The sequence below is a fragment of the Protopterus annectens genome, chromosome 11.part0 (genome assembly GCF_019279795.1).
Source record: "Protopterus annectens isolate FY-2018-M chromosome 11.part0, PAN1.0, whole genome shotgun sequence".
NCBI classification, from domain to species: Eukaryota; Metazoa; Chordata; order Ceratodontiformes; family Protopteridae; genus Protopterus; species Protopterus annectens.
The window spans coordinates 1,356,203,902-1,356,220,663 of record NC_056745.1 but is presented as its reverse complement, the minus strand read 5'-3'; the positions used below and the strand labels follow the sequence as shown (position 1 = coordinate 1,356,220,663).

Below are 16,762 nucleotides of genomic sequence, written 5' to 3'. Positions count from 1 at the left end.
TGAAGGATCAGCCAGTTCCTTCTTTGTGGCGGCAGCTACCACCATAGCATCCACAGAAACTCCTTTTGATAAAAATTGCTTGTCTGATGGAGCTGTGATGAATTTGGAGGGTCTCCTGGGAGTGGGGTCCACTGAATCAGGAGCCGTCCATGCCTTTTTAGCAACCACCTGCATGAGGGGTCAAGGGACACACCCAGGAGGTGGAAGGACGAGAGCCAAACGCCTCAAGATACACAGATTCGTCCTCTGAAGGGTTGAGGGCTGGCCAATTTCCCCTCTGTTTAAGGATCTCCAGAATGTCTGCAAATGAGACATCTTCAGAAGGGGAACGGGGGGGAACCCTCAGAATCATCCAGATCTGTGTCCGACGTGATAGACTCAGGTGAGTCAATGTGCTTCCTCTTGCACTTCCTCTTCCGAGGGGGCTCTTCTGCCAAATCAGGAGAGGCCTCGGAAGAGGATGAAATCCCCAAAGGGGGCTCCTGAGGAGCTGGCTCTCTGCGGTCCGGGATGAGGGAGTGAGTCGACTTACCCTGAGGCAGCATAGAGGGAGGGGCTGACGGAGCCGACTGTGGAGTAGAGCCAGGCTCTAACACACTCCGCATCGGCCTCGGAGCCATCACTGTCGGTGCCGAGGGGGGTCCTTAGCTCCTCGGAGCGGGGACCTCTGGCTCTGCCTGACAGCGCCGAAGCACCGAGAGGGAGAGGGGGGTCAGACAAGGGTCCGATGCCACTCACCCCCTCGGAGCCGACGAGGGAAGTCCGCGCCGAGATTCCTCCACAGAAGAAAACGGAGCCGACGGAGCCGAAGACAATTGTCTCGGCCCGGTGACCACAGTCTCGGTTCCGACGACCCGCTCGAACTCAAGAGTCGAAGGAGGAAAGAGTTGATGGACCGGGGCAGGCACCGACTGATGAGTCGGGCTCTGAAGCATCTGGGCAAGTGCCTCGGACTTAAGTAGTCGACTCACCACCTCTGAAGGTCATGATCGAAAGCCTCGGCGACCTAGAGGAATGAGACCTTTGGCCCGCTCAGACAGCAGGGAGATCCTGGAGCCGAATGAACGGAGCCAAGAGAAGGTGACCTAGACCTCTTTCTGGTTGTCGGCTCAAGATCTTGTCGGAGCCGACACAGGTACCTCGATAACCTCGGCTCCGCCGAGCAGCGGAAGCCACAGAAACTGTGGACTGAGTCTTATCGGCTCCAGCCGGAGCCGATAAAGGCAAAGGTTGAACAACCTGAGGTCTCGGCTCAGAAGCCGCAGCCGAAGACCTCGATGCCTTAGAGCCCTTCCCTGTTGAAACTGACAGGGAATCCTCTGGTTTTAACAAGCCTCTCAATATTAACTTGTTCTTTCTCTCCTGCAGGACCCTGGGGCTGAAGCCATGGCACACAGCACAGGAGTCCTGCAGGTGCAAAGGCCCCAGACAGTAGACACAAGAAGTGTGAGCGTCTGTCAGAGACATTTTCTGACAGCACGCATCACACTTCTTGAATCCAGAGACCTTTGCTTCCTTTGACATTATCCTAACTGACAGGAGTACACTAACACACACCAAACACACAGTTATACCCTGTCAGAAAAATTATTAATACTAAAAATAATTAACAATTTTAGTAAAAATACTAGAAATTAAGCACAAAAAAGTTAAAGAAACTACACAAACACACCCTAGGAAGGGAAGGCCAAAGGCTCAAGGGAAGAACCAGCGGTTCTTTTAAAGAGAAATCGGGGAAAAATAGGGTCGGGGATAAAAAACTATATTCTACACTAATTTGTGAAGAATTAAGGTTAAAGGGGAAAAAGAATAACTTTTTAGTATAAAAAGCTAACACTCACCAGGAACCGGTAGAAGCAACCAACCTCGAAGCTGTAGCGGCAAACGAGATCTGAGGTAACTCACGCCTAGCATTGTGGGATATAAGGGGAGCCTCGAGCCGGTGGAACCAACTCTCGAGCTTTTAGAGTGGCCGAGTCGGAGCCGAGGTCGGCTCCGAACCCATCCAGCAAGAATGAAGGCGAGATAGACAACTTAACATTCAGGATTTAAACTGGATTCAGAGAACACATCATCCACAATATCTAACACTGGCAGAATTGCAAGGGGTCTGTGCTGAGGTAATAAAAGAAAGTCTCTGAGCCTTTTCTTGGATTCTGAGTAATCCTGGCCTTCCCAATGGAAATGCTCCCTCATGGTATGTAAAGTTTCCCCAAAAGAATAATCCTCAGGAGGAGAGGCTGAAGGAATTTATTCTTCAGCATCAGAGTCCTCATAGGGGGTAAAGAGTATCCCTGGTCTGAAGAGGAATCAGAAGAAATGGAAACCTGGTCAGAGGAATCATAGTCTGTATCCTGCCTAGGCCTTTTATCAGGAGGGGGATGGGTACCCCTGATCAGAGTAATTAAGTCTCCGGCCATTTTGAGCATCTGTTTTTTAGGCATGGAGGCCTGTCCAGGTGAATGCTGTACTTGCTTCTTTGTCTTTAATGGAGTTTTAGACTTGGCTGTAGTTTTTATGGTAAGCTTTCACCTACCTGAGCAATCAGCAATCTACTGATTGTTCATCCTGAGCTGTTCCACTCTCTCGTCTCTACCCACTCTGTTCGCCCTCCGGGCTCACTTCGCTCCCCTACCCTACCCCCAAATCCCACCCACCCCCACTGCCCATAGATTTATCTCTCCAGTAAACTCCTCCCCTCTGTATTCACACCAATTACTGGCCTTCTCACCCTTCTTCACTCCTCCCATCAATTATAGGCCACTCCCTACACTTACTTCCTCCTATCCTCCCATTAAAACCACTCCACACACGCATCATACTACACTTACACCCCTGCTTTCTCTCTCTCTTACCCTACCTACACTATACTTCCCATACTTCCTTATCTTTCATACTTAACCCGTTATATTATGTATTCTCCACTCCTTCACACACTACAAATCCCTTTCATCACCCTCTTAATTCTAATTCCACTGTACCTTACTACCTCCTATACCTCCTCTCCTCTTCCCCCCCTTTTCTGTCCCACCTTTCAACTCCCATTCCACCTTCTAACCCCGCCACAACTCACTTCCATACCCTATCATCCTCTTTACTACAGCCCAATCCTCTCCACTACTTTAAACCAGATATTTTACCCACCTCTACAAAGCATTACTTCCCTAAAGCTCTGATCTACTGTGCACAACAGTCTAAAGGCAAGCTAAATCTCCTACTATCTCCCTTTTTCTTCCACCTATTTCTATCAGGTGATATCCACCCAAACCCTGGACCTAGCACTACTAACAATCTCATCCCCCCAAAACGTGCCAAAACCACTAATCTTAAAAGCCTAAAAATAGTTACTCGCAACACCGAAAGTCTAAGAAATAAATCCACTCTTTTCCATGCCTGGCTTCACCACAACCTTCCAGACATTGTAGCCATCTCTGAGACTTGGCTAAAACCTACCATCTCTGACTCAGAAATCCTACCCCCTGGCTTTCAAGCCCTTCGATCTGATCGCTTAAACAGAAAAGGTGGAGGAGTAGCCTTGATATTATCCAATATACTCCCCATTATTCCATATCCAAACCCCATTCCACAATTTTATAATGCAGAACTAGTCATAGGTTTACTACAAATGAATATTCATAAAATTATCTGCTTTATATCCCTTTATATTCCCCCAGGTAACAATACTACCACCCTTGAATAAATACTCCAACAGGCCTCAACTAATATTAACCTAGAGACTTACATTTTAGGAGATGTTAATATAGATTGGAACAAAATTAATAACCATAACCCAGCCATAGCTATCAATCTTTTCAATTTTACTCAATTAACCAACTCTATCACTAGACCCAACAAGATCAATCCTCCAAGATCTACACTTGACTGGATCCTAGCTACCCATCCTAACAACATCCGGGACACTGGAATCCTCCCCGACTCTTTTAGTGACCACCAGCCTGCCTTCATCCACCGAGCAACCCAGTCTCCTCCCCTCCAGCACCAATACCTACATACACACAATCTAACAAACTTCAATCCTCTAACCTTTTCTAATACCCTTAAACAAACTAACTGGAACAATCTAAAGACTTTACCACTTGACAGCACTGTTGAGGCCTTTAACTCTACTTTCCTAAATGTACTTAATTCCCATGCACCACCTCGAACTATAAGAATCAATCATCCAGGAGAAATTCTTGGTACTGAAACATGTGAAAAAGGCAGTTGAGACCTCATGGCTAGGGTAGTAGAGGTATATACTTTTTTACCCCATCTCTCCAGGGACCTTGCTTCTCTGTCAGCTGGCAGTGGGTTTTTGGCAGAGGAGGAAGCCACTCCCTTGGGGCCCTGTGAAATAGTTTCTAGATCCACATAGTGGGCCTTAAAAAGGTGCTTGCGAGTGTCAGGGACCCTATAATATCTGTCCGGCTTGACAGGAGCAGGAGGAAGAGAGTCAGGGTTAGCACTGGAGTCAGAGAAAATATCATGCAAAACATCCATAACTGGAGGGATAGCCAAAGGTCTGTGCTGGGGAAGCTTGAGGAAAGTACGAAGCCTTTTCCTGGAGTCAGAGAATTCCTGACCCTGCCATTGAAAATGTTCCCTCATGGAATGCAGGACTTCCCCAAATGAGAAATCCTCTGGAGGTGAGGCAGAGGGAATTGATTCCTCAGCATCAGAGTCCTCGTAGGCCTGGAAGGGTTCTTCCTGAGTATCAGAATGCTCAGAATCCCCAGAGGCTTCATCCGAGGAGAGGTCGCCCGCCTGCTCAGTTCTAGGCCTTTTCTCTGCAGGTGGTTGAGAACCTCTGTCCGGATGAGGCTGAGACCCCCTGATAAGGGAAATAAGATCTGCAGCCAGAGACATGATCTGCTTATCAGATGAAGGGGCCTGGGCAGGTTTAGGATGGGCCTTGGCCTGACTGGCGGCCTTAGCACGTGCAAAGGCCTTGATGGACATGGATACAGGAGGCCTAGCAGCCCCACGTCCAGGCGTTACCTTGTCCACAGGAATGGTGTCGGGTAGATCCAGAACTTCGGTTTCCAGAGGAAAATCAACTGGCACCGGAGAGATCTCCGAGACCGAAGGTCGTGTTAACGCTGTGTCGTCGGCCTGGAGCGGTAGATTTACCACTTCCGAAGGGACCGGAGCGCTAGCAGAGGGTTTAGGAGTAACATCGGTAGTGGACGCGGGCCGAGGATGTCAGTCCCGTCCTGCGCTTTTAGCAGATTGGGTTGTCGGTTGATCCGACGGCATGATATACGCAAAAGATTCACCGAAGTCCTCGGCGAATTCTGCCCGGCGCCTGAGAGTACGCTTATTAAAGCAAGCACAGGCCGAGACGTCGTGGTCTGGGCCCAGGCAAGGAAGGCAAAGAGAATGGAAGTCCTTATGAGGTATTTGTTTACCACAAGACAATTATTAACTTTCTCAATTTGTTCTGACATCGGCTGAGGCAAGAATAAATGTTCCCCAATGGGGTACGTAGCTTTTAGATGACTTCGGTACTGAAAACACAGGAGCTGACCGACCAGCACTTTAACTGCTTCTGCTTCGGGCACTCGGCAAGAAAGACTGAAGAAGATGGCCGCCGATGCCTTTATACTCCAGCCGCAGACGCCGGAGAGGAGGCGACACCAGCCGACGCCGGACCCAGACTTTGAATTGCCGACCGAGGGCTGCCTGAGGCAGGACAACCCATATGTTATGACTGCAGTTGCATTCTTGAAGGACATCTATAAGAATCAAATCCAAATCCGCATCATGGTTAACTAGGGAACCCAAAAAACTTATGCAACAGAGAGATAAATGCTGGAAATGATCTCAGCACAATAAACAACCAGAGACCCTAATTCAATATAAGCAACTCCGCAACCTTACTAAAAGACATGTATCCAAAGACAAAAAATCCTATTTTATGACTCTCCAAGCCAACCACTCTAAAAACACCCAAAAATTCTGGAAGTCCATTAATTCACTTCTCAACCCAGGCACTAAAAATAATCCCTGCCCCGACACTACCAAGTCCAACCCAGAAATTGCCACTCTTTTCAACTCCTCCTTTATTAATTCTATAGCTGAACACTAAATAAGTCCTTCCCAATTAACCCATCCTCACAGTTCACTCACTCTATCCCAGTCTCCAAACCCAACCCTCCCCCACTTTTCAACTCAATCCAGTCTCTACCTCATATATAAAAAAACTTCTCAGCAAACTGAAACCTTGCTCTAATGCCCCAGATAACATTCCATCTAAATTCTTACAAACTGCCGCAGATGGAATCGCCCCTCCCCATTAGCATCCTAATCAACAGATCCATACAGGAATCATACGTCCCCAAGCTGTGGTGTGCTGCCTTTATACACCCTCTCCATAAAAGGAGGTATAAATAACAATACCTCAAACATTCGCCCCATAGCCATCCTCTCCCCAATTTCTAAAATACTGGAAAAATACGTTCACATTCAGCTAATGCTTTTCCTTACTGAAAACCACCTCCTCTCTCACACCCAACATGGTTTCCGTCCTGGCCATAGCACTATAACTGCTCTACTTTCCTTCCTTGATATAGTCAATCGTGCCCGTGACACTGGTAAAATAGTATCAACAGTCCTACTAGATCTCTCTAAGGCTTTCGACACTGTCTCCCATTCTCATCTCCTTAGCCACCTAGCTAACCTCAACCTCTCACACAATACACTATCCTGGTTCTCACGTTACCTTTCCAATAGATCTCAAGCTATAAAATGGAGGAAAGGCACCTCTAACTTCCTTCCTACCCCACTGAAGTTCCCCAAGGTTCCATTCTTGGCCCCTTGCTTTTCAATATCTTTATCAACGACTTCCACTCTGCCATCCCAAACATCAAAATCGTACAATACGCGGATTACTCCACTTTAATCTGCTGTGCCACCAACCTACCTGAACTTCTAGCATACACCCAAACTGCCTTCTCCACCACTGAGAACTGGATGCTCCAAAACCACCTAGCTCTAAATGCTAACAAATCCAAAATACTACCCCCCCCCCCAAAATCCTTCCCTCTTGACAAACAGTCCTTCCAAATTAGAAGCCACAACAACTCAACCATAGAAACTGTTCCCTATGCCAAACTCCTTGTGGTCACCATAGATGAAAACCTAAAATTTGACACACATATTCATCTCAACATCAAGAAAACACATCAAAAACTAGGCCTGTTATACAGAAACATCCACTATCTCGCTCCTTCTACACAAACCCTCGCCACTACCCATCTTCTTCCCTCACTATTGTATGGTGACCCCCTATTAACCAACTTATGTGCCTCAATCTCCTCAAAAATGGAAAGTTGTTATAATAAAATTTCAAAATTCGCCATCAAAGCCAAACACTCCTCCCACCATTGCTCTGCACTCCACTCACTAAACTGGCTAGAACTTCCCAACCTTCTAGACTACTTCCAACTTACCACTACCCACAGGCTATTATTTAACCCCTCTAAATGTCCTGCGCTATCCAACATCCTACAACCATGCACCCCTAACATGCCAATTAGATCTGCTCACCTAAACCTACTCACTGTCCACAAACCAAAGCGACTTGCTGGGCAGTACCTCCTATCTTTTTCCTTAGCCAAAAAGTGGAACTCTCTCTCCTTCTTTACGAATGACAGAAAATTCTGACAACTTCAAAACTCTACTCCACTCCTACTTGTTCTCTAGGTGGAAGTGCAACTGCACTTTCCCCACCTAGACTTTTACTCCACACACACTAACTGTATTTCTATACTATTTCCTACTACCATCAACTTTGTTCCTGGATTTACTTTCTGTCTACTGTTGTCATGTGTATATATGTATGTATTGTAAATAGTTTGCTCTCCCTTTATTCCCCTCCCTAACATTTATGCTTGTTCTACCACTCTGCCATAACAAGACTCAGACTCTATGTAACCTTTGTAACCAACCATGTCAATATAGGACTCATGTCAATATGTCAATACACAACTCATATGTTATGTAAATACTATACCTCTTAATGTCTCTGTTTCACAATCTACCAGTATTCTTGTCACTTAGGCTGACTGTTGCATCTTTATGTATCTGTATCTTTGAACCGAATTTAATTTTATCTTTTGTATTTTCTTTTGTTTTATCTTTTATATTATGTAATGTGGAGCTTTTCTCCCTGGGCCTCCGCAGAAAATGGGCTCCTGAGCCCAGTGGACCTCCCCGGTCATCAAACTGAAATAAATAAATAAATAAATATATAAGCTGTGAAGGTCTGAAAACACCCTCAGAAGCCGATGCCTGCACAGCAGCTCCGGACCCATCTGAAGGGTTAGTTTCTGTAGGCCCAACACCTTGAGTATCCAGAGGCCTAGACATCTCCATGTGGGAGTTGGAGGTGGCCTGTGGCTCTGAGGTTGCGGGTGTCAGGGGCTGTGAAAGCACCTCACTGAGAACCAGCGACTGGCCTAGAAGAGGCTTCATAGTCAGTTTTGGGCCTTGAATGCCTGTACTTATCCTTGTCTTTGCATTTTTTGTGTATTCCGGTCGTCGGTTGTTCTGACAGCATGGTATAATTAAACCTTCGGCCAAAGTAATGGCGAGCAAAATCAAACCAACGTTTAATAGTGCGTTTGTTAAATCTAGCACAAAACCGACAACTAGTGACATTGTGGTCTGGGCCTAGGCATGGAATACAGTAAGAATGAAAATCCTTATGAGGTATTTGCTTCCCACAAGAAATACAATTATTAACTTTTACTGACATTGGTCTGAGGCAAGAAAAAGTTTCCCCAACGGGGTACTTAGCTTTATTGAAGACTTTGGTTCTGAAATTCGAATTGAAAATCTCAAGAGTCGGCCGACCGGCACTTGCGAACTGCTTTTGCTTCGGGCACCGCGCGGCAAGAAAGACTGAAGAAAATGGCGTCAGCTGCATCTTATATACCCCTGGCGTACTGACGTCAGGGAAGAAGCGACAACAACCGACACTGGACCAAGACTTTGGAACTCTGGCTGACTGCGGGACCGCCCGACGGCAGGATAACCCAAGTGTAATGACTGCAGCAGTGAAACACAATTAACATCAGATATGTTGCACAACTGTGAATGTCTGAAACTATAAGATCCTAAACACACAGGTAATGACCACTAGAAAGACAGTCTTCTTAAAAATAAACTTGAATGCTTCCAAGCTACTAGGTTGAAATGGCAGAGAGACAAGTTTACAAATCATGTAGGTTTGGTCCTATGAAAAGGAGGGAGATTCAACAATCCCTTTTGGAACTGCCTGAACAGCTATTGTGGTGTCACAAGATCATCTATTTGCATGATTATAAAAGGAAGCTATATCTAGCACATGTATCCCAGCTACAGAATAACAGAGGACCATAAAATACAGGTGCCTGAGGTAGGGCAGTGTAACTTGCAAGTTGTTTGACTTGGACAGTACAGGATACTAATGCATCTAGAGACTGACAGTTTCTGTTAAGAAGCATATCCTTGCAGAACTGAGGGCTACCAGAAGTCTTAACCTCTGAGAACACAGCTAGAAGATCTGGAAAATCAGGAGATCTACATCAAGAGAAAACCCTGGGAGAGAACAATGGATCTACACGAGAAAGCTATGGTTCAGTGTCAGATAAGCACTACTTCACTGCACAGGAAACAAAGCCTTGTGCCCCTAGCTTGTTACTGTGGTTCACGGTAGTCTGACTAGAAGAGAAGCAACTCCAGAAGTAGAGCCTTCTCTAAGGCCTTTAGGGTGAGTAGCAGTGCCTTCATTTCCATCTAGCTGATGTGGTGTCACCTTCACCAGAGGAATAACATACACTGCTTTGTGGGGCCAAGGTACACTTCCCAACCCACAACTGTCTGTTATCAAAACATGCAATGGGTTTAGCTGCATGAAAAGAAGCAACTTCTTTCTCCTTTGAGGAAAATGGGCTGAATCACTGACACTGCAGCTTTTAACGTCATGTTCTTTCTCAACACAGTACAGGCAATGGTGGGCCCTGGCTGATGATCTGAAAATCCACACCAATACTTGATGCGCTATTTAAAAAAGTGAAAACAAAACTTTACTGATGACTGCAATGATCAAGACCCTAACAATGTGAACAGTAAAAAAGAAGGGGTAGGCTCAGAAAATGCAAGTACTTATGCAGCAAGGGCACTATATCACAGTGGGCAATGGTATGGATGCATGGATGTCTCTGAATGTATGATTTTACAAAATCAAATTCTGACAGTAATGAGACATAACCAACCAACCAAGGTTCAGTTAGATATACAAATCCTGAAATGAGTCATGAAGACAAAGTAATGAGACATAACCAACCAAGGTTCAGTTAGATATACAAATCCTGAAATGAGTCATGAAGACAAACAATGGCTTTAGACAACACAGTAACTACAACTATATGGCCAATGGCTGAAATACAACAGCAAGAGAAAAATCAGAATTAGCAAACTTACCCATATGAATAAAGTCACTACTTGACCTGAATAGAGCTGAAGCTAGGAGCTGAAACTGTAAAACAAACAAAAACAGTCGGTTAAAAGCAAGAAACCATTAAAAAAAAAAAAACAGTGAAAAAATATATGAAAACAAACTAATATCAGTAATTCTATACAGCAAAAAACAATGTACCTTAAACCAGCCATAGTACAGAAGCTCTCTATGGTATTACACAATGAAGTCAAACAGGAGAATTGGGGAAGCATCGGTATACAGGAACTATCTCAAGAAAATGAGGAATACCCTGGCTATATAACAATCTTCTGTAGCTGAAAAGAATGCTAGGGTTTAACATATGCATCTGCCTCTTTTCTTCAACTCTTAACAGTCATGTGTATCCACCCCCCACCACCACCAAAGTAAAGCAACACTGTTATCCATTTCTAATCCAAACAAAACAGAAACTTATTTTACTGAATTTGGTGAGATAGGTGCAAAAGGACAAGAGTGGCACTGCTGTCTCACAGGAAGAGGTTCTCCAGTTCAGTTCTCATCTGGGATGCGTTTTGGTCTGCGTGTCCTCCACCCTGTGCACGTGCCCGCATGCCCTTTCTCCTGGTGCTCCAGTTTCCATCATTTCCCAGCAACATGCAGTAGGGAAACTGATATTATGCAAACTGCCGACTGGAAGGTTTGCGCTTGTTTGTATCAATGTGCATGCGCGTCAGTGCATACTTTTAAAATTAAGGACAGAATGTCGAGGTACCCCGTCCAGAATGAGCTTCAACATCCTGCATCCATTGGCTGTCAGGATAGGCTCTGGTGTCTCTGTGACCACTTGAACGATAAAGCGGGTTATCAGAAAAAAGATGGATGGATACATTTTGTGTCTGGGACTGACCACTGATCCGAAGGAACCATGTTCATACTTTGTCTGGGAGCTGGCTCTCATAAAAAGTACAGCTGAATATACCACCAATTTCAATTTGATACAAAGTTGTGAAAATATAGTAAACTATAACAAGCTTAAGATGGATAAAAAAATATATAACACTATAGTGATAAAATGTATTGCTGAAGAAGTAATGATGTGTGCTAGCTCAGGAACCATTGAGCAATCACAAATTTTCGTTTACGATCACAAAACTTTAATTTACTCTCAAGGCTTCTATTCTTCTAACAAACTCCAAACACTACATTATTTCCAGCTTTCATTTGTAATACTTCAACCAATATACAGTGAAATGCTAATGCATACAATTACGGTCAACTGAAGGGGGGGGTCTAACTTCTACATATACTGGCATTTAATCTGACACTGTTCTTGGGTGAGTTATAATTTTTAATAAAATATATATGCTTCTACATTGTAGCTTTGACCAAATATCATTTGTTCCAGAGTAAAAAATATATTTCTTTGGGAAGTCAACACTATCTCCTGTCTACTTAACCAAACATTTATTTAGAACTACTGAAAAACCTCTCACGTGTTAATGGAAATTTCTTAGACTACCACTATCACCACCTTTATTACAAAATTCCAATCCCCTGCCATTAGAAAAATACTTTGGTGAAAACTTACTATTTCATTTAATATTTTAACTCTCTCTTTTTAGCCTTAGGAGGAAAATACACATTTGTTAATGGGATTTATTTCCTTGCCAGCAACTTCTATCAGACATCTTTCATTTCCTCTTCTATTTCTATTGGAGCTCCTTTTCCCACTAATATTGCTAGTCCGCTTTCCCTTACACCTATGCTATCGGTAGGTACAGCTGTCTTATGTACATTATTCTCTCTTTTTTGCTTATATGCAAGACCAATTGCATTCCATGGAATCAGTCAATATATTATTATGCTGCTTGTTGTATTTTTAAACCACTTGTATTGTTCTTGCTTTTTCATCATACAGCCTTTTCTTGAACATAAAAGTATTAGATAACATACTATTTTTGTTTTGTCTCTCTTTTGCAGCTTTTGATAAATATTTAGGGTAAAGTTTAACCAACAAAACCTTACATTCTCCTTAAACTTACAACACACACACACATATATATATATATGTACATATATATATATATATACATATATATACACACACACACATATATATATATATATATATATATATATATATATATATATATATATATATATATATACATATATATGCAGGACAACATCAGCATGCTATAAATTTCTTCCATTAAATCTTTATGAGCAAGCACTCTGTTAGGGCAACTCATTCTCTGCTTTTCAGTTACCTGAATTGCACATATCCCCACCCCACAAAAAGTACTCAAGAATCTGTTACACTTGCAAAGCTCAAACAACTACACTATGTTCATCATAATGATTAATACTGCAGTAAACTTATTATCCACAGGAAAAGTACTGTAGCAGTTATCCATTACAGGTGGAAGGAGGCACTCAAAGCACACCTTGCAAAATACCAAGTTCATACCATGCTCTGCTACTGGACTGGATTTCCAGCTTGTAATGCATGGAAAATGTGCAGAACTGCTCGCAGACACTCTGAGCAAGGACATTCTTAAAGAAAGCATCTGTGGTGGCTGCTGTGTTGGTACAGTGAGCTCCGATTAATACTTCCTTAGCAGAGGGTGTTGCAACTTGTCAGCTACTTATATATGGTTTTCATACAGACTCGCCTTCACTGTAAGGAAGCCTGTGGATCAACTACCTTGACAAATCAGTGTCCCACAGTCAGCAGCAGCAGAAGCCTTTTTTTTGCTCTTCACTTGAAGAGCTAAGGGGGAGGGGCAGGATTTATGTGACTAGCACTAGGCCTTAGATGAGCATGCACGCTACGGCTCTAATCTACTCAGAAATAACTTTTCCTCTGTCTTACCTACCACCCTTCAAATGGTGACCTCTTCAAACATAGATGCGGGCTAGCTGAGCCAATCGGCAAGAACTCAAATTTCCACACCAGTAATCCTCTTATCTTGATCAATTCTGCTAATATCTGAAATACTGGTCTAAGGTGTGTCCTATTCTCCCCTATGCTTACTTCCATCGTCCATATATTTAATTATATATATTTAATTTCCATATCTTTACATAGTCTCCTTCCTGACTTAGTACCATATGAGCAAACAGTGCCTTTAGTAAAATAACAGCGACGAGGGTCAACATGGTCAGCACTGTGAGCTTGATCATCCATGGGCATTTGTTCAGCCTAGAAAAATTCAGAATGGGTCTACAGGCTTTTTTTTTTTTTTTTGTAATTAGGAAGAGCATTGAGTAAGATTTCATTGCACAAGGACATGTTTTACAACCTCACAATGTTTTGACAGGATAGGTGGCATACCTAGGAATGGAGAAAAACCTGAATATTTACTCTCCCTGACCATCTGCTGGCTGCTATAAAAAGCTAATTCTCTCTAAAATCGGAGAACCCTGGATATGCAGAAGTGTCACTGCTGCAGAAGACCAAGAATAACAAGTGTCATCCATGGATATTTTCCAGGGATAATGTTTCCTACTGATGGACAAATATACCACCATTACATTTTTTTTGTACAGACATACGAAAGCTTGAGGAAATGACGTGAAAAAAATTAAGAAAGAATAAATATGTTGCCATTATAGGAAAACATTTTAGTATTTTGCATAACATATTAGAAAGTACTGTAAATGACTAGAAGCCTTAGCTGTTAACGGATAAAAATCAACGCAATTACAAATACAAAGAACTAGTCTTTCAAATATGAAGTCTTGTGCATATAAATTCTGAACTTTATCCTATCTGCTTATAAAGTAGTAAGTGTGACTTTTTATGCATGGTGCTGTAAAGTATAAAATAGTTTTACTAGCCACCTTCAGATGTTTAACTCATACATTACTACTAACATTTTCAGGCAATAAAGCAGGTTACGCAAGTAAATAACCATAAAAGCCTGTAAGCAATAAGAATAAACATAAGGTAGCAATGTGCTGTAATGAATTTGGCTACTACTGTGAAAGCATCTGTATGTAATAAAAATGAAATATCTTACAAGGGAAGTATCACAGGACTGAATGAAAAGATTAGGTTCCAATAAAATTAATTCTGTCTTTAGGGACAGCTAAAAACATCCTTCTTAAATAAAAAAAGTGAAAAAAAAGTTATGTACTCACCATAATGTTCCATCTGTGTTGTCCATTTTCATTCTTCCTCAACCTGTAGATTCGGATCAGACTCTTGGATAAGACCTTGATATTGTTTTTGGAGGCAACTTTATCCATCAGGTCATCAACCTACCAGTTTTCTTCCCCAATTTCTACTCATCTTCTAGATGTTCATAGAAAACTACATTCTTACCTAGATAGAACATATTTCTGAAAAACTGACCAGCTGTTTGTCTTCTTCTCAAATGTTAGAATGGGAAGGCCAGTGTCCAAAGTCACTTTGGCTAAATAGATTACAGACTGCATATCTCATGTATATTCTTCCAAAGGTATTCTACTACCTAAACACGTGAAAGCTCATTCTAGGAGATCTATGTCTACATCTCAAGCCTTCTGGTCCAAAGATTTGATTGAGGACATTTGTACAGCTGCCACTTGGTCAAACTCCCATACCTTTGTTGCACATTACAAACTGGACAGTGTTTCTAGAAATAGGGCTGCCTTTGGTTCAGCAGTGCTCCAAAATATCCTTCCATGAGGGCCACCCAAGGTTAATGGAGCTGGGGACTCTGTCCCACAGGTTCAGGAATTAATGAAAATGACATCAGATAAAGAAGTTATACACTCACTGTAATGCTCCATCTGTGTTGTCCATTTTCATCCTTTCTCAACCTTCCCCCTGTCCATAACTGTGAAAGACCTGACAGACATGTCTATAGGAATTCGGTTCCTGTTTGAGCCTCTGAACTTTATCCTCTCTGCTTATAATCTGTATACAGAGGAGGATATATTATAATATCTTAGCAGCAAACTCGATCTGAGGTAATCTGGGGGAATGAGGCGTTATGGGAAAAGGAGGAGCTCGAGTATCGGATCCTAAGGCTATAGAAAGCAACCAAGTCAGATCAGAGGTTCGAATCCTAACCCACAGGTTGAAGAATGAATGAAAATGACAACATCAGATCTATATTTTCTGTTTGAACTATAGGTCTTGGGAATATACCCCAAAATAACATACTTAACATTTTATCATAAAACAGATTTGTAAGTACTTACTAGACTACTGATCTATGAGAATCTTAAGCAGCCTAGCCTTGCATTCCCCATGGTAGTTTTTAGGCTGTATGTTTTGCAAATGCATAACCAGGCCAAAGGAGGTTATGTTGGGAAATATAAATATTAATACTGATGACCTCATCAACATTTTGATGAAGGATAAGTATAGGGCTTAAAAGTAGTAGCAGCTCTGAAAAGGTAATGAAATGAAATCATTTTTGTCATGAAACTGATAACAGAGATGACTGACATTTAATTTGCTAAAATGGATCAGGATGCTTGACAGGTTTTAGCTATCTGTGCAGATGTTCATTAGAAAGTATGCAATTCCTGTGGGAAATAACAGTTGGGTGATGCATCTCTTAAGTCAAGAAACTTTACTTTTCCATACAATGATTTAATGAAGTCAACCACAGAAATTACATGCAAAAGGTTGTCTGCAACAGGGGCACCTAAAACTTGAGGCTGAGATCTTGTCTTCAAACAACTCCTCTCTCTGTTGAAATAAAGACTACAGACAGTGAGTCATAAGAGCACTTAAATGGCTACTGCTTCAGCATTTTTCTACCATTCAAAATAATTATTGATCTTATTTAAAGAAAAGAATATACACATTTTCATCATTTCAGATCCAGATTAATTATAGACATTCCAAATATTTAACCTTATTCACGAAGGAGATATCCCAAATAATTTGCAAGGTGATTACCAGTATTGTCTTATTTCTAATATTTTCAACAAGAGCTAATTACCATTAAAACAGGATTAGTTTTAGCTGTCAAACTGGTGTGTCATTGCATCTAAACATCTACATAGTAATCGTATACCCTGTTAATGACTCGTACCTTAGATGCTATTTTAAAATTTCTTAGAGTAATATATGTGAAACATTAAGCATATTTATGGCAATATCCGCTTAAAATTCAAAACAATTACGAACCTAGTTACTATTTTTGTCACATGAAATACAAGGACAGCATATTACCTTAGTGAGTAATTATCTTCTCCAAATGAACTGTCTTCGGAATACTGTCATATTAAATGCAAATACGGTCTCACTTAAATTGTAATATGTTTTAAATGTTTATCATTCCTGTTGCTTTATTTCAATCATTTTCCACAGCA

At 42.2% G+C, this 16,762-nt stretch overlaps 1 protein-coding gene across 1 annotated transcript in view; it reads right to left on the bottom strand.

Moving 5' to 3' along the window:
- MKLN1 (muskelin 1) overlaps nucleotides 1-16,762 on the bottom strand; it is a 1,607,387-nt gene that overhangs the window by 135,555 nt on the left and 1,455,070 nt on the right. The window contains exon 16 of the mRNA XM_044087317.1: nucleotides 10,468-10,522. Within this exon, the coding sequence (XP_043943252.1) occupies nucleotides 10,468-10,522 (55 nt within the window). The remainder of the gene's footprint in view (nucleotides 1-10,467; nucleotides 10,523-16,762) is intronic.